Raw genomic sequence first — 24704 nt, forward strand, 5'->3', positions numbered from 1 at the left:
ATGCTCCGCCCACAAGTTTTAGTCTGTCTCCATCTACTGGTGCGGAGTCACAACCCAGGTGTCCTGGACTGATCCTGGTACGTACAGGGAACTGTCACTCATATCAAAAAGAAGTGACGACAAAATACAAATCCAATAAAACAGGGAGCTGTAGTACAACTAGTAATCCAGAGTGCTCGGAAACAGAGCTGCACAGCCAGGAATCCAACGTTTCCACCCAGGCTCCGCTGGAACAGGGTTGATGAAAATCTCAGAATGGGCTTGCACTTTTGCATAAATCTCCCTATCTTATTGTGATGATGCATTAGCTCTATTTATGACTGCTTATGAGGACAGCCTTCCCTATCAAATACACACCAACACACTTTTCTGTTAGAAACAAACAAAACCAAGGGCTGAGGGTAGAGGATGTGATTACATTTCAATTTAGTTTAAGGCACGTACGTTTTCAAATGGCACTTTCCAGGATTATGGTCTCCCAAAGTTCTCACACAACTGTATAAAATACGCTGGAAAGCCATGATCAAGCTTATTCTGTCCGGAACTTTGTTCTTGGGCCAAAGTTAACTTAGTAGAGCAGGGAACTGTTCATTCCTGCTAAATGGGAACAGGACCGTGCAGAGCCCAGAATCCCTCACATATGTTGTTTTAAAGGTCTAAAATCAATACAACCTCCCCCCGCCCATGATAAAAATGGGAGCATGCGTAAAGGAAATACACTGCAGTTTAATTACAGTCATTCATTAAAAAAAAACAAAAAAAAACCCAAATTTCTGTCACTTAAATAGATCTGGCTCTAATGGTTTACAGTGGCGTTTCTCAAGCTGGTGCTGGAATATCCCTCTAACCAGTCTGGTTTTCAGACTATCTGTGATGAATATGTATGAAAAGCAGACTGGAGCTTGTGAAAACACTGGTCCATGGGATGCTAAATATTTTGCTTTTTATTATTTCTGGATGTTATGCAAAGCAATGGCTCAATTTTCTGCTCCCTTTTGAGCTTACACAGAGCAGTCTTTGATACACTCAGCACAGGCTCCATCCTTCAGGTAACAAGCAGCCCGATTTGAATACAAGATGCTCAGCTCTTCAGGATTTTTTGAACCTAAGAGAAAAAGGGAGATGAGCGTCAGAAAGAGGAAACATTAAATGCTCGCACTTTTAAGTTCCACTTTTTTTTGGCAAACAAATAAGAGCATTATCAAGATATGTCCTGGTAGGTATGAGACAGCACCTCCCAGAAGCAGAAGCGCCAGAACGCTGCTGAACATTAAGCTGTGCTAAGGTTGCTTTCAACCATGGCACAGTGACATTAATGCAGAGGTCAGCAACTCTCCAGCATGCAAAAGATTTTACTGCTGGCTCAAATCTTCCTTTCTTCCAGTCACTCCTCTCCTCTCCCCCCCATCCATCCATCCTTCTCTCCCTTTTGTCTACCACATGACAGTACCAGTGGTATATGAAGCAGGAAGTGAGCTCTGGGGATGGGCATGCGAGCACATGCTGGCTCATCATTTCAGATACCACCAATGCCGGCAGAAGGTACGAGGAAGGGAGACTGTGGTTTGAGGTGGATATCAGTGAAGATAGAGGGAGAAAGCTCGAGCCCAGCAGAGAGACCAATTCCCCCATTCGAGGCAGGATGATTCCATGGGGGGGGGGGGGGGGAGGGGGGGGAGAATTCCTGCACCTTCCTAGTGGACACATAGTAATATTGCCTGGTGTTTTGGTCAAAAATGTTTGCTGACCCCTGGCCTTAAGCAAGATTTGTTCCCATTGTGGGTCAGTATTTGAAACTGGAAAGCAGTAAACAGAAGTGCAAAAATCCCAGACACCTCAAATATTTGGCACCTGCCACCATCCCAGGGCTGTTGCACAGAAGGGCAAAGCTAGAGAGAGGGAAGAGGAGAATAAGGAAAAGCAAACCAAGTCAAGAAACAAGAAAACAGAGGTGAAAAATAAAGTTTATTATAACCCTCTATGTAAGAAGATCCTATATGATGCAAAGGGGAAGTGCAAAGCTGCAGGGCGATCTGAAGAGTGATTCATGAACTCTCTCGGTTTCAAACGTACCAGAGTAAGAATACACAGCAAAAAGAGCAGACCTGCTCAGCTTAAGTCTTCATGACATCTGGGAATTTGCACACTGCATTAATAAACTGTGATCTTAGGCTCTGCTTCTTTGACCCTCTACTTTTTGTGGCTCAATTCCCCCAGGGATGCCTTAACTGCTGAATAAAAACAAATCTTAAATTGTAGCTGAACCAAGGTGCTTCTCCATAAAAGATTTGAGGTGGGAGGGGGAGGAAGAGGAGAATGAGAAGCTGCTATTGTTCCCACAACCTGACCCACCTCCTGGCATGACCATTCTTAACTGTAATTGCTGGAAGTCATGCACTATGCTCTGCCTACTTCAAAAAAAAAAAAATCTGTTTTAAAATTCCTAGCCCCACCAAGTACCCGCCAGCAGAATAAAATGATGCATACATCTGTGTGAACTAAGAAGAAATATCTACTAAGCTACACTCCAGAACTGCTTGTTCTCAGCATAAGCACAGCTCTGGGGTTTCTGCCAATTATGAAGCATTTAAAAGGCAGAAACCTGATGGCTCCTATAAGCACATGGTGCAGCACTTAAACGGGCACAGGCATTGAAGCAGGACAAAAGAAAGTAAGGCACTTACCCGATTTCTGCACGCTGTTAATGGCCTCTGTATAGAATCCGGCTGCCTGTCCATACTGGCCGTGCCTGAAGCTCTCGTTACCAGCCTGCTTCCACTCCGAGGCCGAGCGTGGGCGCTTAGGGGCCATTTTTAGCAGCTGAAATGGAACAGCCAGTCCCAGGTTAAGAACACCTGCAAAATCTACCTTCCTGTGTCTAACTTCTGTAGGCAACGATCTATCTCGGGAGACTGCTGCTAGATTCTCTTGACAATCAACTGGCGTTTCTGTTCCTGCTTCTCTGTCTGCGATTCGTCTCCCTTCAGTCCTCAGTCCGAAACCCCACTGAAACCAGTATCAGCCTGGAGTGAAAAGCTAAACGCCTCCCCACTGGTACATTTCTGTTTCTATTTGGATCTCCAGCAAGTTTCTGTTTCTGTTTCTTTGTGCCTCAAGCTTGCAGCACTCCCAAAGAAAAAACACTTCCAAGTTTCACTTTCCTCGGCTGCTCCGTACCAGTACCGCCAAGAGCACTGGCTCAGCGTTTCTCCCTCGCAGCACTGCCACTATTTTTAGCTCAAGCTTTTCCCTAATCTCATCCTATTAACTTACATCTGCTACGATATTTATTTTTAGGATTTGAAGCAAAAAAGCCACACATCTGGGGAAGGGGGGAGCATATAAAATGAGTAGCTACAAATGAAGGCTTATGGTGTGTAGATATATACACACACACACACGAGTCACTATTTTATGGCCCAGCAGATTCCTCCCTGTTCCTTTGTGCTACGGCACCATAAGCCTTCATTTGTAGCTACTCATTTTATATGCTCCCCCCTTCCCCAGCCCCTCATCTTCTAGCTCAACCACCACCACGACAGTCCTGGGCCAGGGGCCATAAGACTGCAGCTCCTTCAGAAGCCCGTCCCACGTGCACCCCAGGTGGGGTGAACAAGCATCTCTCGTTTTTTGCAATGGGGAGACACCCCCCCCCCCCCACCCCCACCACCTCTTCAAGGGGCTGTGAACGCTGCCCAGAGGAGAAAGTCAGGCTCACAAACTAAACCCAGCTCTCCAGCCACGGCAGTGCTCCGCCACTGTACTACAGGGCCAGCCCCTAGTCTTCTCTTCAAAAAAAATAAATATACACTGAATATTCTTTAGATATCTAACCACTTTTTAAACCTCTACAGCAAGGGTTCCCAACCTTTTTTGAGAGCGTGGACCCCTTTTTAACCTCCAAAATGTTCATAGACCTCCACATGGTTCTCTTTAATTTTTACATGCAGTTACATGCCATATATAGGAAAATTAGGACTTACCTGATAATTTTCATTCCTGTAGTACCAAGGATCAGTCCAGACTGCTGGGTTATGCCTCCCGTCCAGCAGATGGAGTCAGAGAGAAACTGAAAAGGCACCACTGATATACCCTGGTGCGCCCCCTGCGATCCTCCAGTATAATCCATAACAAAGCAGTATGAAATTAGAAAACAATGGCAAATTCTGTGACTAGCTCAATATAAAGATGAAACGTATATGAACATGTGGAAAAAACGAGGAAACCATGAAAACAAGCAAGTGCCCGTAAAAAACGGAACCCGAAAAAACAACAGTTGCGGGACTCTACACTCTTCACTGAAATGGGCGGGCGTCTGGACTGATCCTTGGTACTACAGGAATGAAAATTATCAGGTAAGTCCTAATTTTCCTTTCCCTGTACGTACCAGGATCAGTCCAGACTGCTGGGAAGTACCCAAGCTGCCCTAAACGGGGTGGGACCCTGACAGTCCCGCACGAAGCACACCACTGCTGAATGAGTCCACCGTCGGAGCGCGCACGTCCAAACGGTAATGTCTCGCAAAGGTGTGCAATGTCTTCCAAGTAGCCGCTCGGCAAATTTCCTGCGAGGAAATAAACCCACTCTCTGCCCACGACGCCGCCTGGGAGCGCAGAGAATGAGCCTTAAGACCCTCCGGAACGGCGCGACCTTGGGAAATGTAAGTAGACACAATCGCCTCTTTCAACCAGCGTGCGATCGTAGTTTTTGAAGCTTTATTTCCCTTCTTTGGACCACCCCACAAGACAAACAGATGATCAGACAACCGAAAGGGGTTGGTAACGTCCAGGTACCGCAAGAGCGTCCTTCAAACATCCAACTTGCGAAGTTCCGGTTGCCGCGACGCCTCAGCCCCGTCCACCGCAAATGCCGGTAGGTCCACCGTCTGGTTGACGTGAAAGGCGGAAACTACCTTAGGCAAAAACGAAAGAACGGTACGTAGAGAAACCCCCGAATTAGAAATACGGAGAAAATGTTCCCTACAAGACAACGCCTGAAGTTCCGAGATTCGGCGAGCTGAACAAATAGCGACGAGAAAAACAGTTTTGAGAGTGAGATCCTTGAGAGTAGCCCTTCGTAGAGGCTCAAACGGAGAAGTACAAAGACCCCGGAGAACCAAATTTAAACTCCAAGAAGGACAGATAGGTCGCACCGGGGGTCGCAAATGTTTAACTCCCTTTAAAAATCGTGCAACGTCCGGATGCATGGCAATGGAAACTCTGTCAAGTTTACCGCGGTAACAGCCTAAGGCCGCTACCTGCACACACAGAGAATTATAGGATAAACCCTTCTTTAGACCCTCTTGCAAAAAAGTCAGAATATGAGACGGCACTTCCAGACCCTGACACCAGGAGTCAAAAACCTTCCATACCCTGACATAAGCAACCGAGGTAGAGGGCTTACGAGCCTGCAGAAGAGTAGTAATGACAGACTCGGAATATCCTTTCCTTCTCAATTGCCGCCTCTCATAAGCCAAGCCGCTAGACAAAAGCGATCGGCCTGGTCGAAAAATACTGGACCCTGCCGAAGGAGTCGAGGCAGATGACCGAGCCGCAAGGGGCCGTCCACCGCTAGATTGATGAGGTCGGCGAACCACGGCCTCCTCGGCCACTCCGGAGCTACGAGAATGACGGGTCCCGTGTGGGATTCTATGCGACGCAATATTTTCCCCACCAACGGCCACGGTGGAAACACATACAGAAGAACGTGCGCAGGCCAGGGAAGAGCTAGTGCGTCTACGCCCTCCGACCCGTGTTCCCTTCTGCGACTGAAGAAGCGAGCTGCCTTGGCATTCAAACGAGTTGCCATGAGGTCCAACCGGGGAGTTCCCCACCGGCGACAGATGAGTCTGAGTGCCTCGGGAGATAGTTCCCACTCTCCCGGGTCTAGTCGTTGCCGGCTGAGATAGTCTGCTTGAATGTTGTCGACTCCTGCGATGTGGGACGCCGCAATCCGAGACAGGTGCTGCTCTGCCCACACCATCAACTGGCTGGCTTCGGTTGCTACCGGTAGACTCCGTGTACCGCCTTGCCGATTTATATACGCTACCGTGGTTGCGTTGTCGGACAGAACCCGAACTGCTCTGTCCCGAATCAAAGGCAGAAAGTGCTGTAATGCTAGGCGAACCGCCCTTGTTTCCAAACGATTGATCGACCACTTGGTCTGAGGAGGCGTCCAACGTCCCTGAGCGGACTGAGACTGACAGACTGCTCCCCAGCCCGTCAGACTGGCATCGGTCGTGACAATGATCCATTGAAGCGGATCCAAATCGGTGCCTTGGAGCAAGTGGACCGGATCCAACCACCATTGTAGACTGGTCCTCGCTGGGGGTAAGATTGGCAAAGGTATCTGAAACTCTTCCGATTTGGGGTCCCAACGAGACAGAAGCGCCTTCTGTAGCGGCCGCATATGCGCAAATGACCACGGAACCAAATCCAGTGTGGATGCCATATATCCAAGAACCTGTAAGTAATCCCATACCACAGGCAGGGGAAGGGCGAGGAGACGGCGAACGTGCGCCATCAGACGCTCCATCCTTGCCTGTGGGAGAGAAACCTTTCCCACTTTCGTATCGAACGAGGCGCCCAGAAATTCCAAATTCTGGGAGGGGATCAGATGGCTCTTGGTGTAATTGACCACCCACCCCAAGGAGTGGAGCCGGTGAAGGACTGCCTGAATCGCATCTTCGCAGAGACGTCGCGATTTTGCTCGGATGAGCCAATCGTCCAAATACGGGTGTACCAACACTCCGTCTCTCCGAAGACTCGCCGCCACCACCACCATTACCTTGGTGAACACCCTCGGAGCTGTCGCCAGACCGAACGGAAGAGCACAAAACTGGAAGTGAGATCCCAGGACCATAAAGCGCAGAAATCTTTGATGGAACTCTTGTATCCCTATGTGCAAGTAAGCCTCCGTGAGATCTAAGGAAGCCAAATACTCGCCTTTGTGTACCGCCGCTATGACCGAGCGCAGGGTCTCCATCCGAAACCGCGGTATGCGCAACGCCCTGTTGACTCGCTTGAGATCCAGAATCGGCCGAAATGTGCCCTCCTTCTTGGGAACGATGAAATAGATGGAATAACGGCCCGTGCGTTGCTCGGCGGGCGGCACAGGCACTATTGCACCCAGCGCCTGCAATCGCTCCAGGGTCTGAGCAATTCGCTGTTGCTTTACCTGAGAACCGCTGGGAGAGATAAGGAACAAATCGCGCAGGGGCCTTGCAAAATCTAGGGCGTAGCCGTGAGATATAATGTCGAGGACCCATTGGTCTGAGGTAATTGTGGCCCATTCCTCCCGAAAGTAAGAGAGTCGTCCTCCTACCTCCGGGACGGAGGAATGGACCGGCGTCCCTTCATTGAGCCGCCTTAGAGGTGGCGAAGGTATGAGACGCCCCTGCGCGTGCCGGCCTTCTACCACGAAAGGAAGGAGTCCATGACTGGGAACGCGGAGACGGCTGTCGGGTAGCAAAACAGGACCCCCTTCCCGAGCGAAAACGGCGTTGCCCGCGAAACCGTCCGCTGAAGGTACCCGAAGGGCGAAAAAATCTAGGCTTGTCCTCTGGCAACTTAAACACTTTATTCTCCCCCAAAGATCGGATAAGGTCTTCTAACTCGGTGCCAAATAACAACTTGCCCCGAAAGGGAAAGGAACCGAGTTGGGCCTTAGAGGAAGAGTCCGCCGCCCAATGACGCAGCCAGAGTAATCTCCGTGCCGACACAGCCGAAGACATAGACCGGGCCGAAGTGCGGAGGAGGCCATAAAAGGCATCCGCGGCGTAAGCCACCGCGGATTCTATACGGTTTGCTTGCTCTGCTTCATCCAGAGGCAGATCTTGAGATGTCAACATCTGTTGTACCCAACGAAGGGTAGCCCTTTGTACCATGCAGCTGCAAACGGCCGCCCGTACTCCCAAAGCCGAAACCTCAAAGATGCGCTTAAGCAACGTCTCCAGCTTCCGATCCTGAAGATCCTTAAGGGCCGTACCCCCTGTTACGGGAATGGTGGTATGTTTAGCCATGGCAGTGACCGCCGAATCCACCCTTGGCACCCTAAGGAGCTCCAAGGAATCCGCAGGGAGAGGGTAAAGCTTATCCATAGCGCGGCTGACCCTAAGAGTTGCCTCCGGATTATCCCATTCCCGGGATACAAGCTGAAACAGTTTATTATTAAAAGGAAAGGCATGCGCAGGCGTGCGGAGCCCGTCTAATTCAAAATCCCCTGGCTGGGAATTGGAGTCAACCTGGGGTACTGGAATCTTTAGTTCCCGAAGAACATGGGCAATCAAGGGATCCAGTTCTTCCTTATGAAATAAGCGGAGTATCTGAGGATCATCCCCCTCAACCGGGTCCGTACCCCCTACATCCATATCAGGATCCGGCGTGGACGGATCCTGTGAAAGGGGGGCCGGAGCTACATGCTGAGGAGGTTTTGGAGGGGGAGCCGAAGGAGCTGGAGCAGCCTGCTGCGGAGGTTGAGGAGGAGCCGAAGCTGGATCCCCCAAGCCAAAGAGACCAGTAGAAAGTCTCCCCCGTTTATCTGGGGCAGGAGTACCCTGCTCCCATTCCGCTTCGGCCTCCATATAAGCCTTGTGGAGCAAAAGTACAAATTGTGAGGAAAAGGGATGAGGCCTCTTCAAAGAACCTCCTTTTGCTCCCACAGGTGGCAAATTAACAGGCCCTGGTAACCCGCGGGGGCTAAGATCCGGTGGGGACAGGGGGGGGGGGGGGGGGAGTCATCCCCTTCTTCCGACGAAACCGCATCGCGATCCGAGTCATTTAAAATGGCCGCCGAATTTTCTAAAATGGCCGCCGCCCCCGGTATCGGCAGCGCGGACTGCCGAGATTTGGCCGACGCTGGCCGTGCCCCACGCCGCGGGGAAGGGGAGCTCCCGGCCGCGGCTGACCCCCGCGAGGAACCCTCACCCCCGGGAAGGCACCGGGAGCAAAGGCCCTCGCGGGAGAGCCGACGGCCCGGCTCCCCACATGCCGTACAAACAGTGCCTCGGGGCATGGTTTTTTTTTTTTTTTTTTAACACCAAAAAACGGCGCGAAAAACGGCGCGAGTAAGGGCTGGGTGACAAGCCACCCCTTCCGGAGACCACAGTGAGGAACGCAGGCAGTGGACACAATTACCTCGTTTTTAAATTTTATTTTATTTATTTATTTTTTTTTTAATAGCGCTGCCACCGGCAGCTAAAGTACCTCACAGACAAGTGGCTGGTGGAGCCTGCAGGGGGTGTAGCACACCCGACTAAACTTTCTTCTCCGAGGAATGAAACTTCTCAGGAGGCGGATAGGGAGAGTGACCGGCCCACCGATTAATCCTCCCCTCCTCTCACTGGGTAAGACTGAAAAAAACCCCGGGAAAAGGCTATAGGGCAGTGCCCTGCCTGGCCTGCTATGGCTCCACTTATTATTACCAAATTAGGTACAAATCACTAATTGATCTAGTCACAGGATTTCTCCTCTATATTAAGTCGGTTCCTTAGCGATAGTTTTGGTTCCTTGTAAACCGGGGTGATATGTATACTATACAGGAACCCCGGTATATAAATTCTTTAAATAAATAAATAAATAAATAAATAAATAAGTCAAACCTGATAGGGAAATCCCTTCACAATTCAATTTACAGGAGATCAGGACCGCAAGGTTATGCTCTCTCATCTGCTGGAGTCAGAGATATACTGGAGGATCGCAGGGGGCGCACCAGGGTATATCAGTGGTGCCTTTTCAGTTTCTCTCTGACTCCATCTGCTGGACGGGAGGCATAACCCAGCAGTCTGGACTGATCCTGGTACGTACAGGGAAAGGAAAGTTATTCATGTAATAACAAAGAAAATTGTTATATGCAGGTCAGGCTCATTCATAATAAAACGTATTAAATAATGCTTACTGAAATAATAATAGCAAAGCACAGCAGTAGAAGTGCAAGAATGTACTTATCTTCATGAAGTTATGTGGTGTAACTATCTGTTGTGACTGGGAGAAATGGACTGGTGGTGCGAGAGGGTGGGAGGAGAGAGAGACACACACTGGCAAGGATGGACTGGTGGTGGAAGAGAGACAGACTGACCAGGATGGACTGATGGAGGGAGAGGGAGACTGGTGGGGATGGACTGGTGGAGAGAGAGAGAGTAAGCCTAGAGGAGGGAAAGAGAGACTGGTGGGGAGAGACTGGCAGGGCTAGCAGGGAGAGAGAAGGACTGTGTAGCAGAGAGAGAGAGAGAGAGAGAGAGACAGACTGGTGGGGGAAGGAGGAATGTCTGAGACATCACTAACAGGGAGAGGTGGAGAGAGGTCTGGTGCACGCATTTCCCTCCCAAGTTGTATTTTTTTGTTATTCTTTTTAAAGAAAAATCACTTGTGACAGGGAAATCACCCTGTTAAATCGATCTTGTTGGGGTCCAATAGCTCTCTCCACACTTGCCTGTTACCAAATTCCAAACATGCAGAAACAGAACATCCCCACTCAAACGGGCAGATACAGTAAGGAGCGGTAGGAAGAGCTGCGTTAGTGCCGGGCGCACCCGAGTTTACCGCACGCACAGTCCTGCTCACCTACCGCGCGATACTGTATTTAAATAGCTTGCAAATGCAAGCCGCGTCCAAGAAGCGTCTGTGACACGTTAGGCCTGCGCAACCTATTTTACTGTATAGGCGCTTAATACAGCGCCTATACAGTATCCTGGGTGCGCTGGTACCTGTCATTTCAAATGACAGGCACCAGGAAGTGGATCCCAACTTTAACCCATGAAAACTTACTTTTTGTTGCTTTCAGCCCCTTCCCTTCTCTGCCATCCTCCGGAGGGGGCAGCCGGCGGTGAAAGCAGCTTGCAGCAGTCCCCCTGCGCAGGTCCCGGGTTCTCCTGGCTCAGCCCTCATCTGAAGATTGTGAAGTCAGGTAACAGCCCACTGTTCTGTGCCCTCTCCAGTCACGGCGCGAGCGAAGCGTACTTTCACTGGCTTGAGCGCCCGTCAATTTGGGCGCTCCAGCCAATGAAAGCACATGGACAGGCGGGCGTGACATCACCCGCCCGTCCATGTGCTTCATTGGCTTGAGCGCCCAAATTGACGGGCGCTCCAGCCAATGAAGCACATGGACGGGCGGGTGATGTCACGCCCGCCTGTCCATGTGCTTTCATTGGCTGGAGCGCCCAAATTGACGGGCGCTCAAGCCAATGTAAGCACATGGATGGGCGGGCGTGACGTCACGGTGTGTGTCACGCACGCCCTTCCGTGTGCTTTCATTGGCCCAAATTGACGGGCGCTCAAGCCAATGAAAGTACGCTTCGCTTGCGCCGTGACTGGAGAGGGCACAGAACAGTGGGCTGTTACCTGACTTCACAATCTTCAGATGAGGGCTGAGCCAGGAGAACCGGGACCTGCACGGGGGGACCGCTGCAAGCTGCTTTCACCGCCGGCTGCCCCCTCCGGAGGACGGCAGAGAAGGGAAGGGGCTGAAAGCAACAAAAAGTAAGTTGGTAACATGTCAAGTCGCTTCGGGAGGAGGGGATTTTAGGTTTTTAGGTTTCCTTTTGGGGGAAAGTTTGCCGTCTACCCTTACCCCTGCCTCTAACGCAGGGGTAGGGGTAGGCGGTAAATTAGCAGGTTAAACGTGCGGCAAAACGGCAGGGTAAAAAAGCGATAGTCGGGGCGCGCGTTACTGTAGGCGAGGGAATAGCTAATTCGATCGTTTACATGTAGTATACATGCTGCGGGTGGAAGGGGTTACCCGGTGACTTAAAAAAGGCGGTAAGAATAGGTTAAAGGGGATAGTGTATCGTGGGTTGGACTAACGCGGCCAAAAAGTGAGTAGAAAGCGGGTTAGGAGCAGGTTAACCGCGGCCGCACTTTACTGTATTGACCTGAAAGCAAGAGGTATTCTGCACTCTTATTGCAAGGCGCTGGGCATGCATGTCACTAGCATCTAGACAGAAGAACCTAAGTAACAAAAAAAACCAAAAAACCTCCGGCCAGTTTCAACCATCTAGTAAAACTACTATTAAAATTATCCAATCAATACATATTATTCTGTATGAGAGTGAAGTCTGGCATCTACACAGGATAGGACAGAATCCAAATATAAACCCTTCACCTCAAGTTCTATAATACCTGCATGCACTGAAACTCCCCCAGCAAGAAGTGCACAGCAGAATAAGGACATTTCTCCTCACTACTCACCATAGAAAAATAATCAGCAAATTCTGGTGTCACCTCAGTACCAGCAGCACAAACTCCCTCCACTACCAGGAACAGTGTATAATACAAAATCCTGCAAAAAAAACATATACTTGCAACCTACAGGAAACCTGCCATAACACCCTAACTGCCAGACTCAAACAGTAACAACCCTATCTATGAAAAAGCAACTATGCAAATATTACACCAGGCCCTAAAACACCAATACACCTCCTATTAGAAAAACAGAGCAAGTCAGGTTGCTATAGATCCCTATACAGAAATTACAAGCTAGCAGAATACTTCACCTGAGTCACACATGCAGAACACACAGGCAGACCTTCACCAAATACAGAATAAAAAGACCATAAAATAGAAACACAAATGTGCAGGCAAAAACTAAACCGGAAACCACAAGAAGCCAGACTCTGAATGCAATGCAACAAAGGAAAAACAGAAACAGCATTCCTCAGAAAACATCAAATACCATCAAGGAATATAAATCATCAAGACACTAAAAAAAGGAATAAATATTTCAAAACAGCTGATGAATCATCCAATGATTAAAAACTTTTTCTATTTACCGAACACCAACAAAATATTTCAAAACAGCAGACAAAATAATTAAAAATAATAGTAATAAAAAAAAAAAATCCTCTGCTCTCCATATCTCCCCTCTCATATTTTCCCCTCTCTCCCTTTTATGTCACCCTACCCCCTCTCCTACCCCTTCTCCCCTCCCTTCTCCTTACATTCACCCCTTACCCTGCACATATGTTAAATTATGTTAATCCCTATTATTGTACATATTGTATATACTTGCAATTTTTGCCTACAATAATTTTCATCTACCTTTATTCTTCTGTCACTTTTCCCTTCAATAATTCCTCTGTCACTTTTCCCTACAATAATTTATTAATCTAACTTTTTTTCTGCTGTCACTTCCCCCCCCCCTTTTATCTTCTTTTACCCTTTTGTAAACATGTTATTTTAATTTTAGTTTAATTCTTTATTTCCCCCACCTTTCCCTTTACTTTCTAGTTATTATGTTTCAATATGTTCTAATTGTATTATGTTAAACTTGTTCGATGTAAAGCGCCGCTACAGGCACTAGTTTTATGTTACGCTGTGAACCAATGTGATATCATTGATGAATGTCGGTATATAAAACCTTTTAAATAAAATAAATAAAATAAATATCTGGGAACATTTGATTCCAGTCACTATGAGATGGTTTGGCCTCTGTTGGAAATAGGATGCTGGGCTTGATGGACCCTTGGTCTGACCCAGCATGGCAATTTCTTATGTTCTTATGTCTTGGATTAATAAGGCATGGCAGGGCAGCATAAACTTTCTCCTCGCTCTGTCATAATCACACATAATGGAGAAATTACTTACCTGATAATTTTGTTTTCCTTAGTGTAGCAGTTGGAGACGGATCAGATTTCAATCTGACGTCAGCCCTAGTACATATACCCCTGCAGGAAGTGCAGCTCTTCAGTATTCTCCTCGAAAAGCAATTGTGGATATATGCATGACTGAATAACTTGAATAACTTGGTTAACTTTATAACTTGATTAACTTGAACTGGTTGAATTGGTTATAGCTAGAGACCGCCAGTGCCCTCAACTGAGAAACATTGACACCTGGTAGGATGGGTGCCCTAATTGGGGAAAAACATAGCTTACCCGTGAATCACTCGCTCTCGGGGATGTCACCCAAGAATTCCATGAATGACGGCAGCCATGGATGGGATGCTGAGTCCATCTGTCTACACTAAGGAAAACGAAATTATCAGGTAAGTAATTTCTCCATTTCCTAGCATGTAGCAGATGGACTCAGGACCAATGGGGTGTATAAAAGCTACTCCCAAACCGGGTGGGAGGCTGCCCGTGGCCCACTTAGTACTGCCCTTGCAAATGCTGTGCCCTCTCGAGCCTGAACATCCAGGCGGGAGAACCTGGAGAAGGTGTGGATGGAGGACCATGTCGCCACCCGACAGATCTCAGCGGGTGACAGCATCTTGGTTTCCACCCAGGACACTGCCTGGGCTCTAGTGGAATGGGCCTTGACTTGCAAAGGCGGTGGCTTGGCTGCTTCTACGAAGGCCGCCTTGATAACTTCTTTGATCCAGCGGGCTATGGTTGCTCGCGAGGCCACTTCTCCTTGCTTCTTCCTGCTGTGAAGGACGAATAAATGGTCCATCTTTCGTATGGATTCAGACCTTTCCAGGTATCAGACTAGGAGTCTGCAGACGTTGAGGTGGTGTAGACTGAGAGACTCTTCCACATTCTTATGCTCATCCGGCGATGGTAGCGAGATACTTTGGTTGAGATGGAAGTGAGAAACCACTTTGGGGAGGAATGACGGGACAGTGCGTAACTGGATGGTTCCCGGGCTGATACAACGGGCCAAACAGACTGCCACCAGGAAGGCTGTTTTCAATGTTAATAGTCGGAGAGACAGGCCACGAAGAGGTCTGAAAGAGGCTCCTGCTAAGAAATCTAGGACCAGGTTGAGGTTCCATAGAGGCACCGCCACTTTAGGGGTGGTCGGATCTGCTTGACTCCTTTCAGAAAGCAGGAGACATCCGGGTGAGAGGCTAGGCTGCCGCACTTACTCTTGGTTCTGTAGCATGACAATGCGGCCACCTGTACCCTAATGGAGTTGAGACAATCCTTTCTGTAGTCCGTTCTGCAGGAATTCCAAAATCGCAGGAACTTTGAGTGTGGAATGATGTCGCAGTCCTCACACCAGGCTTCGAATACTCTCAAATCCTTATGTATGTTAGGGATGTGGAGAACTTGTGTGCTTGGAGCAGGGTGTCAATTACTGCCCCCGAGTATCCGCTCTTCCTCAGGCGAGTCCTCTCAATGGCCAGGCCGTAAGAGTGAATCGAGCTGGATCCTTGTGGAGGATCGGCCCTTGTTGGAGCAGGTCCCTGGGTGGTGGTAGTGGGAGGGGACTCCCTGTCAGCAGCCTTCGCATGTCTGTGTACCATGGTCTTCTTGGCCAGTCCAGGGCCACTAGAATACTAGATAGAAGGTCCCTTGTGGTGTTCTATCTTGTGGATGATTGCGCCCAATAGGGATTACGGTGGGAAGGCGTATAATAGAGTTTCCTGTGGCCAGGTCTGTACCATGGCAGCGATTCCCTGGGACTGAGGTTCCCATCTGCAGCTGAAGAAGATGGGCACTTGGGCATTGGAACGGCTTGCCAGGAGGTCCATGGTTGGTGTTCCCCAACGGTTTATTATCAATTGGAATGCTGTGGTTGACAGCCTCTATTCTCCTGGGTCTAGACTTTCTCTGGTGAGGTAATCTGCAGCGACGTTGTCTTTCCCAGCGATGTAGACGGCAGAGATCTCTTGAAGGTTCGCTTCCGCCCATGACATTAAGAGGTCTATTACCAGAGATACCTGTTGGCTTCTGGGTCCTCCCTGACGGTTGATGTAGGCCACTGTTGTGGCATTGTCCAACATGACTCTGACTGATCTGTCTCAGAGTCTGTGACTGAACCGTAGGCAGGCTAGTCTGACTGCCTGGGCTTCTTGGCGATTGATGTTCCATCCAGACTCTTCTTTGTTCCATTGCCCCTAGGCGGTTAGCTCCTGGCAGTGTGCTCCCCAGCCCCGTAGTGGTGAGTAGGATCCAGGTTGGTGAAGATAGCCTCACTCCCTGGCTCAGATGGCCTTCTTGTAGCCACCATCGTAGTAGGGTCCAGACTTTGTCCGGGAGCTGAAGATGTACAGTGTAGTTCTGGGACAGCAGATTCCATCGTGATATTAGTGATCGCTGTAGGGGTCTCATGTGAGCTGTTGCCCATAGCACTACTTCCAGTGTGGATGCCATGAGGCCGAGGACTTGGAGGTAGTCTCATGCCATGGGATGCAGCTCGCTTAACAGGATTCGCAACTGGGTCATCAGTTTCGATCTCCTTGTCTATGTCAGGATGACCTTGTCTTGTTTGGTGTCGAACCAAACTCTCAAGTATTCTAGAGATTGGGAGGGCTGCAGACAGCTCTTGTTTGTGTTGACCACCCACCCGAGGCTCTCCAGTAGAGTTCTGACTCTGTTGGTCGCCTGGTGACTTTCCTCTGGGGATTTCGCTCTGATCAGCCAATCGTCTACATAAGGGTGTACGAGGATTCCTTCCTTCCTCAGTGTTGCTGCCACTACCACCATGATTTTGGTGAACGTCCAGGATGCTGTGGCTAACTCGAATGGTAGTGCCCGGAACTGGTAGTGGCAGTCCAGGATCGTGAAGTGTAGAAAGCGCTGGTGCTCTTGATGGATCGGAATGTGTAGGTAAGCTTCCGAAAAATCCAGGGATATAAGGAACTCTCCCAGTTGTATCGCCCTTATTTCACATTCAGAAAAAAATTAAAAACATGGCTGTTCGTCCAAGCATATCCTTGAAGAAGCCTTATGGTAACCCACACGGACCAACACCCCATGGTTGCGTCCCCTTTCCGCCACACAAAGGAACTGTTTCCTGCTAACTGTGCTCCTATATAACTTGCCTAATAGACTCCACTGTGTAAAATTGTATATATTTTTTACCATGTAAGCAATTGCTCTCTGCTTACATGCACTGCTCTCCAGTTAGAAAAAAGGGATAGATTAACGATTTCTAACAGCCCAGTTCCACTTTCCCTGTTGTAATGTAACTTTCGCTTTCAGTGTTAACTGGTTTACCCCCTAGTTTATTATAAACCAGTACGATAAGACCTGGTCTTGAGCATCGGTATATTAAAAGAATTTAAATAAAATAAACATGTTTTATCATGCCCTATGTACGTAAATAACTGGTTGTATTGAGCCATGTAAGTGGTCAAATAGTGTATTTGATGTTTTGTATTAAATTTCGTAATCTGCTTTGTATAACAAGTGCTGAAATAAACAAGTGTGCTTACTGACACAAAGTAACTATTGTAACTAGATATTAACATAAGATATGTCATACTAGGTCAAACCAAGGGTCCATCAAGTCCAGTATCCTGTTTCCAACAGTGGCCAATATAAAGCTCGAATACCTGGCAAGTAACCAAATATTAAATAGATCCCTTCTTACTAGTGCCAGCAACAAGAAGTGGTTTTTCCTTATTAATAGCAGTTTATGGACTTCTCCTCCAGGAACTTATCCAAATCTTTCTTAAAGCAAGCTACACCAACTGCCTTAACCACATCTTCTAGCAATGAATTCCAGAGCTTAATTATGTGCTGAGTGAAAAAGAATTTTCTCCGATTTGTTTTAAATGTTTAAATGTACTACTTGCTAACTTCATGGAGTGCCCCCTAGTCCTTGTATTATCTGAAAGAGTAAATAACCAATTCACATTTACCTGTTCAAGTCCTTTCATGATTTTGTAGACCTGTAACATATCGCCCTCCCCCCCCCTCAGCCGTCTCTTCTCTAAGCTGAATAGCCCTAACCTCATTAGACTTTCCTCATAGGAGAGCCATTCCATGCCCTTTATCATTTTGGTCTCCCTTCTTTGTACTTTCTCCAGTGCCACTAAATCTTTTTTGAAATGCTGTGACCAGAATTACCCACAGTATTCAAGTTGCAGTCTCACCATGGAGCGATACAGAGGCATGATGACATCCCTCTGTTTATTTGCCATTCCCTTCCTAATAATTCCTAACATTCAGGTCGATACTCTAAGGCCGCGGTAGAAAGAGTGCGGCAGTGCTGGGTGCACCCTCGTTCCCCACAAGCACAGTTCTCTTCAGATACCGCTCGATACTCTATGTAAATTACTTGCAAATGCAAGCCGCATCTGTGAAGCGTTAGGCGAAGGTTAGGCCCGCGCAACCCATTTTACTGTATAGGCGCTTAATACAGCGCCTATACAGTATCCTGGGTGCGCTGGTACCTGTCATTTCAAGTGTCAGGCACCAGGAAGTGGATGGTTCCCCCCCTCCCGAAGCAAGGCGCAGGGCGAAAATTAAAACAAAAAGGGAATAAAGTGTTATATATATATAATAATATATAAATACCTTGTCACTTTCTAAATCCCCCATCTCCACACGGGCGGGCGTGCGGTCATCGAGACGGTGGCAGCCTGCGGGCGGGTGGGCGCGTGTGATCCAGGTGGCGGCGGGCGCGCGTTTGATACAGGCGGGAGCGGGCGGGTGGGCGCCCGTTTTGATCCAGGCAGCGGCGGGAGCGGGCGGGCGCGTGTGATCCAGGCGGCGGCGGGAGCCGGCGGGTGGGTGGGTGTGCATTCATCCAGGCGGAGGGAGCCGGCGGCGAAAGCGGCCTCCGGCAGCCCCCGCCGGCAGTGAATGAATGCACGCCTGTGTACGCCCGTGCGATTTCGGCGCTCAATGCAGTCACATGCCGTGACGTCAAGCATCGTGTCGTCACGCCTTGAGTGCCGAAATCGCACGGGCGTACACAGGCGTGCATTCATTCACTGCCGGCGGGGGCTGCCGGAGGCCGCTTTCGCCGCAGGCTCCCGCCGCCGCCTGGATCAAACGCACACCCACCCGCCCGCTCCCGCCGCCTGGATCAAACGGGTGCCCACACGCTCCCGCCTGTATCAAACACGCGCCCACCCGTATCAAACGCGCGCCCACCCGCCGGCTCCCACCGCCGCCTGGATCAAACGCGCGCCCACCCGCCGCCTGGATGAACGGGCGCCCACCCGCCCGCCGGCTCCCGCCTCGATGACCGCACGCCTGCCCGTGTGGAGATGGGGGATTCGGAAAGTGAGAAGGTTCAAACACCACACTAACACCAGGTAGAGGGTAGGCGGTAAACTAACAGGTTAAGGACGCGGCAAAATAGCGGGTTACAAAGGAGATAATCGGAGCGCGCGTCACAGTATCGGAGGGGGAATAGCTAATTCGTTCATTAAATAGCTATTTCGTTCATTTACATATCATATACATGCTGCGTGCGGAAAAGGTTACGGGTCGGTTTCAAGAAGCGCTAAGGACGCGTGAAACTGGAGACTATATCGCAGAATCGCCTTACGCGTCCCAATTGTGCACCCACAGCGAGTTAATCTCCAACCGCACCTTACAGTATTGAGCTGATTGTTTGCTTTTTTGACTGCCATAGCACACTGAGCCAGCGATTTCAATGCAATATCAACTATGATGCCCTGATCTTTTTCTTGGGTGGTAGCTCCTAATATGGAACCAAACATCATTTGACTACAGCATGGGTTATTTTTCCCCCCATATGCATCAAGTTGCACTTGTCCACATTGTATTTCATCTGCCATATGGACTCCCAATCTCCCAGTCTCGCAAGGTCCTCCTGCAATTTATCACAATCCATTTGTGATTTAACTACTCTGAATAATTTTGTGTCACCTGCAAATCTGATTACCTCACTCGTTGTATTCCTTTCCAGATCATTTATAAATATATTAAAAAGCAATGGTCCAAGTAAAGATCCCTGAGGCACTCCACTGTTTACCTTTTTCCATTGTGAAAACAGAGCAGTTAATCCTACTCTGTTTCTTGGCTTTTAACCAGTTTGCAATTCAAGAAAGGACACCGCCTCCTATCCCTTGACTTTTTAGTTTTCTTAGAAGCCTCTCATGAGGGACTTTGTCAAACCCTTCTGAAAATCCAAATACACTACATCTACCGGTTCACCTTTATCCACATGTTTATTAACCCCTTCAAAAAAAAAAAAAATGTAGGAGATTTGTGAGGCAAGACTTCCCTTGGGTAAATCCATGCTGGCTGTGTCCCATTAAACCATGTCTTTCTATACGCTCTACGATTTTATTCGTTACTAGCCGTACCCGGCCACGCATTGCAATGGCAGAGCCAGGTTAAGTGGAAAAGAAAGAAAAGAGAATGGGGATAACGGCCCCTGCCCCCCCCCCCCCCGACATGGATGCAAGAACATCCCCACCCCCCCCCCCCCCCCGCTGGCCCGCTGATACCTGTCAAAAATGGTAGTCAGTGGAGCGGGCGTTCGTTCCGGTATGGAAGTATTGGTGCCGGACCCTCGGCAGCCAGCACTGAAACTGTCTCTGATGGCTGTTAGAACTTACTCTGTCAGTGGGGTGGAGCAATGGGAGCGGTCATCTCGCTCAGATAGTAAGGGCGAAGGTTGCCAGTCCAGAAAATAGCGTCAACGGGCCCTCGCCCTTATGTCACATGGGCTACTGCCGCCATTGGCGTTCCCGAGTGTCCTAGTAAGGGACAGAGCCGTCGGCGCCATTTTGATTGCTGGCAGCCGACGGCCGTAGTGTATGCGATGTGTCTCGGAGTGGTGTTGCCCCCCCCGCTGGAGCAGCCCGAACTATTCTGCAGTTTTGCGTGCGTTCGGAGGGTGTGGGCAGTAAGTAGAAAAGTCATGTGCGTGGGAGGTGTGAGGAGGGTGTGGGAATTGCAAACATGTTGCATGTGAGTGGCCTCCCGGTGTAGCATGCTGGAATTTTGTGGGTTTTTGTGCGTTTTGGGAGGGTGTGTGAAGTAAGTACAATTGGCATGTGTGCGGGGGGGTGTTAGGAGGGTGGATTTGTGTCTGGTCGGAGGGTGTGTGAATCCCAAACATTGGTCACGTGTGTGTGGGGTGTGAGCATTTGTGCAAGGTGTAAGAGCTTGCGCTTACGTCCAGCAGATGTCGCTGTTTTATGGAACCAAATTTTAAAACTTTTTTACCAGCCCCCGATGTGACATATATGTAATGTAAGTGTAGAAGAACCTTGCCGTATATGAGGTGAAGCTTGTGTCCAAATTTGAACGCAATCGGTTCAGTGGTTGCTGAGATTAGCGATTTCGTACAAACTATTTAACATTTTTATTTATAAGGTTAATAAATTATACTCCTTATAACTTTAATAGAGTTACTAGGATCTTGGTTAGTCCGTGCACATAAGGACATACAGGATGGTTAACAGGAGCTATGTGGGGGAATCAAGGTGATAAAAACTGAGACCTAGATTCATTATTTTGCTATACATTTTGCAGGTCTAATGCCAGCGATAAGGAAAAGGGGAGTGTTGAGAGGAACATCCCCGTTATCACATCACACAGCTCTTTCATCGCATGCTGCATTATTTCACCTCTCACCATGCGTTACTGCCCTGCCAGGTTGTTACCGCATTTGGAGGAGAGAGAGCGCAAGACAATGCACCTCTTTATAAGGCTCTCATATTAGTAAACAATTTATCACTATAAAAAGCTCAACTAGTAACTCTAGGTGAGGTTTTGGTGGTGGCCTAGGGTTTGGGGGGCAATTTTACATGCACAATCAGAGGTACGAACGGCACAGTACACATCAGGGAAGATTTGACGTGATTTGGAGTGAGGACGGGTACACAAAGATGAGATTTGTACATTGCACTTTTTACCTAGCAGAGTGCAATGTACAAATCTCATCTTTGTGTACCCGTCCTCACTCCAAATCACGTCAAATCTTCCCTGATGTGTACTGTGCCGTTCGAACCTCTGTGCATGTAAAATTGCCCCCCAAACCCTACACCACCACCAAAACCTTACCTTGAGTTACTAGTTGACTCTCCTACAGTGGCATAAACAGTTGACTAATGTGTGCCACCCCAGAGGCTCTCTCTCCACAACTCTCCGAAACAGGATTTGCAAAAAAATCCTGTTTCAGCCACAATGCATTGCTATCGCAGGCATAATGAAACATAGAAACATAGAATTGACGGCAGAAGAAGACCAAACGGCCCATCCAGTCTGCCCAGCAAGCTTTCGCACTTTTTTTTTCTCTCACAATTAGCCCTGCATCCAACATTTTTAAACTTTAACACTCATTGGTATGAAAATGGTAGGAAAAAAAGGTGTAGTTATTTCCAGCGTTATATTCTATGGCAGCATGTAGAACGCATGCATTACGCAACTGCACACAGCGTTAGCCCTTCTCATTTCCACTTACTCCGCCCAAACTCCTCCCAAAATCTGCCCACTTGAATACATTTTTGAAATTTGCATACTTAGCTCGTGATGCGATAAATAATGCCTGCGTTATGGCGTTATTGCAGGCGTTAGGGCCTGTCTGATGACTGCAATGGGATTACATTTCCCAGAATTCCTGAGAACTAGCATCTGGCAGAGCAATAGTGAACAGTTGAGGCAGGATGAATCAACAGTTTTATTGCTGTAGGCTGTTAGGCATTATACGAGGGAGTTTTACCCCCAGAAAGAGGCAGAGGAGAGGAAGGAACTGAACAAATTTAAGATGAAGACAGCAGTCCAGCAGCAAGAGGGGAACCTTTCAGTCTTTTGCATAGAGTGTCACATGTATGATTTTTTACCCGCCGGTGAGAAGTTGTACATGTGCATGCAATGCAAAGAGCTCCTGGCTCTCAGAGAATGAGTCCGATCTCTGGAGGCTAGAGTGGCAGACCTGGAGGAGCTGAGGCAGACAGAGAGGTATATAGATGAGACCTTCAGGTACATAGTAGTCAAGTCCCAACTCCAGTCTGGAAGCCCTGGTGCTGCCTTGGAGGAGGAAGGTCTCATGATCGGAGAGCATCAAACTGATGTAGCAGGAAATGATCCTGTAGCAAGGACCTGATCTCCAGGTGGTGCATTGTCTTCTCGCACCAAGAATTTGTCTCCCAGGGCTACTGCCCAGGAGGGAAGGGTTAGGTCGGCCGTCATAGTTGGTGATTCGATTATTTAGAATGTAGACAGCTGGGTGTCTAGTGCACGTGAGGATCGCCTGGTAACATGCCTACCTGGTGCAAAGGTGGTGAACTTCATGCATCACCTAGATAGGATTTTGTGGGCACAGATGACATAGGAAAATGTGGGAGGGAGGTTCTGGAAGCCAAATTTAGGCTCTTAGGTAGAAAGATTAAATCCAGAACCTCCAGGGTAGCATTCTCTGAAATGCTCCCTGTTCCACGTGCAGGTCACCAGAGGCAGGCAGAGCTCCGGAGTCTCAATGCGTGGATGAGACGATGGTGCAAGGAAGAGGGATTCAGTTTTGTTAGGAACTGGGGAACCTTTTGGGGAAGGGGGGGGGGGGGGGGGGGGGAATCTTTTCCGAAGGGATGGACTCCACCTTAACCAGGGTTGAACCAGGCTGCTGGCGCTAAACTTTAACCTTAAGCTGGTGGATCCCAAGCCTGTAATTGAGACGTGGTCCTCGTCCGAGAAAGTTACGTCCCGTCTCGGGAGGAGCTGTCTGAATGGCGAGACGTGGGGGTCTTACGTCGAAGAGCGTCGCGGCTGGGTTTCCGAATCCATCAGCACAGTGTGCCGCGTCTGGGCTCGCTGTGTTTCGACGTCTTGCGTCGATGCCTCGTGCATCAGGCACTTCTCATGCTTTTAGGCCGATGCATGCATCGGATGTTTCCTGCAGCCGGATTCGGGCGACGCCTTAGCCGAGTGCGTTGATCCCTTGGCGGTCAGCGCCGGGCGCACCAACGCATCCCCCAATGCCTTTTGCGTTTTGGGAGAGTGCGGAGGATCAGGCCACCTGTCCGTCCGAGGTGGCGCCGATGGCCGTCCGTCCAAGGTGGCGGGCGAGGCCGATCAGATCTTGGGCCTGGGGAGGAGCCAACAGGTGCTCCGATGCCAGGGCATAGGAGCCCAAGTTCTCATCCTTGAGGCGCGCAGTCCCTGCAGTTGGCCATGTCATGTCCTGGGCCCAGGCACAAGTAACAATAATTGTGCCAGTCTGTCACAGACATTATTTTGCCGCACTGGCGCAATTTGAATCCCGGCGGTCTGGAAGGCATGCCGGGCACAGAAGAGTGAAGAAAACGGTTCAAAGAAGAGTTGGATCGAGAGGAGTCGAGGAGCTCTGTGTGCGACTCTCATGCGCGGAAGGATAAGACTATGGGGAAGATGGCACCACGCAGGAAAGTATGTGCAGGCTCACAGAGAGCAAAGCTCCGTCAGCTAGAGGAAGATCCTACTCGGCCGTCCCGGAAGATGTCCCCAGACAGGATGGCTAATTCAGCCTGCTTATCTGCAGGAAAATATATTTCATTTTGGGATTTTTTTTTTTTTTTAATCTGCACAAATTTCTACAAACTTGATTTTGCTTTGTCATTATGTTTAGACTGAGGTAAAAATACATATTATCCATTTTAGAATAAGGCAGTAATGTAACAAAATATGGAAAAAGTAAAGGGGTCTGAATATTTTCTGCTGTCATTAACAGTTTCAGGTCAGTGCATTAAGAGGACTGAGTTGGTCTCTGAATTTGCTTTACAAAAATTACGTATAAGAATCAATCATCAGACATAACATACAACATTACAGAAAGAGAGACAGTTCAGAAGATGAACTGTTCTCAAAGAAGATCATCCTTAAAGGGAAATTAGGATGATCAAACACTGAAACAAACAAGGATTTATTAAGCACATCAGCTTTACTACGATTCATAAGATACAGGCCCGTTGAACTATAAAGGCTGTTTCATTACTTCTACCAAACCCTCCCCACACCCCTTCTAGAAATGTAGTATCATGTACAGGCACCCCATGATTACACTACCTTAAACCAGCGTAACTGCGGTTTCATCACTGATCTGAAGACAGGCTTATTCTTGTAAGCCATTCACAGATTG

The 24704-nt window shown here is 48.8% G+C and overlaps 1 protein-coding gene across 1 annotated transcript in view; it reads right to left on the bottom strand.

The window, feature by feature from the left end:
* TOMM34 (translocase of outer mitochondrial membrane 34) overlaps positions 1-24704 on the bottom strand; it is a 52605-nt gene that overhangs the window by 25618 nt on the left and 2283 nt on the right. Inside the window, exons 2-3 of the mRNA XM_029612085.1 lie at positions 2685-2820; positions 1006-1105 (exon numbers count right to left, since the gene is read on the bottom strand). Coding sequence (XP_029467945.1) covers positions 1006-1105; positions 2685-2811 — 227 coding nt within the window. The 5' untranslated portion in view covers positions 2812-2820. The remainder of the gene's footprint in view (positions 1-1005; positions 1106-2684; positions 2821-24704) is intronic.

This window comes from Rhinatrema bivittatum, chromosome 8 (genome assembly GCF_901001135.1).
Source record: "Rhinatrema bivittatum chromosome 8, aRhiBiv1.1, whole genome shotgun sequence".
Taxonomy (NCBI): Eukaryota; Metazoa; Chordata; class Amphibia; order Gymnophiona; family Rhinatrematidae; genus Rhinatrema; species Rhinatrema bivittatum.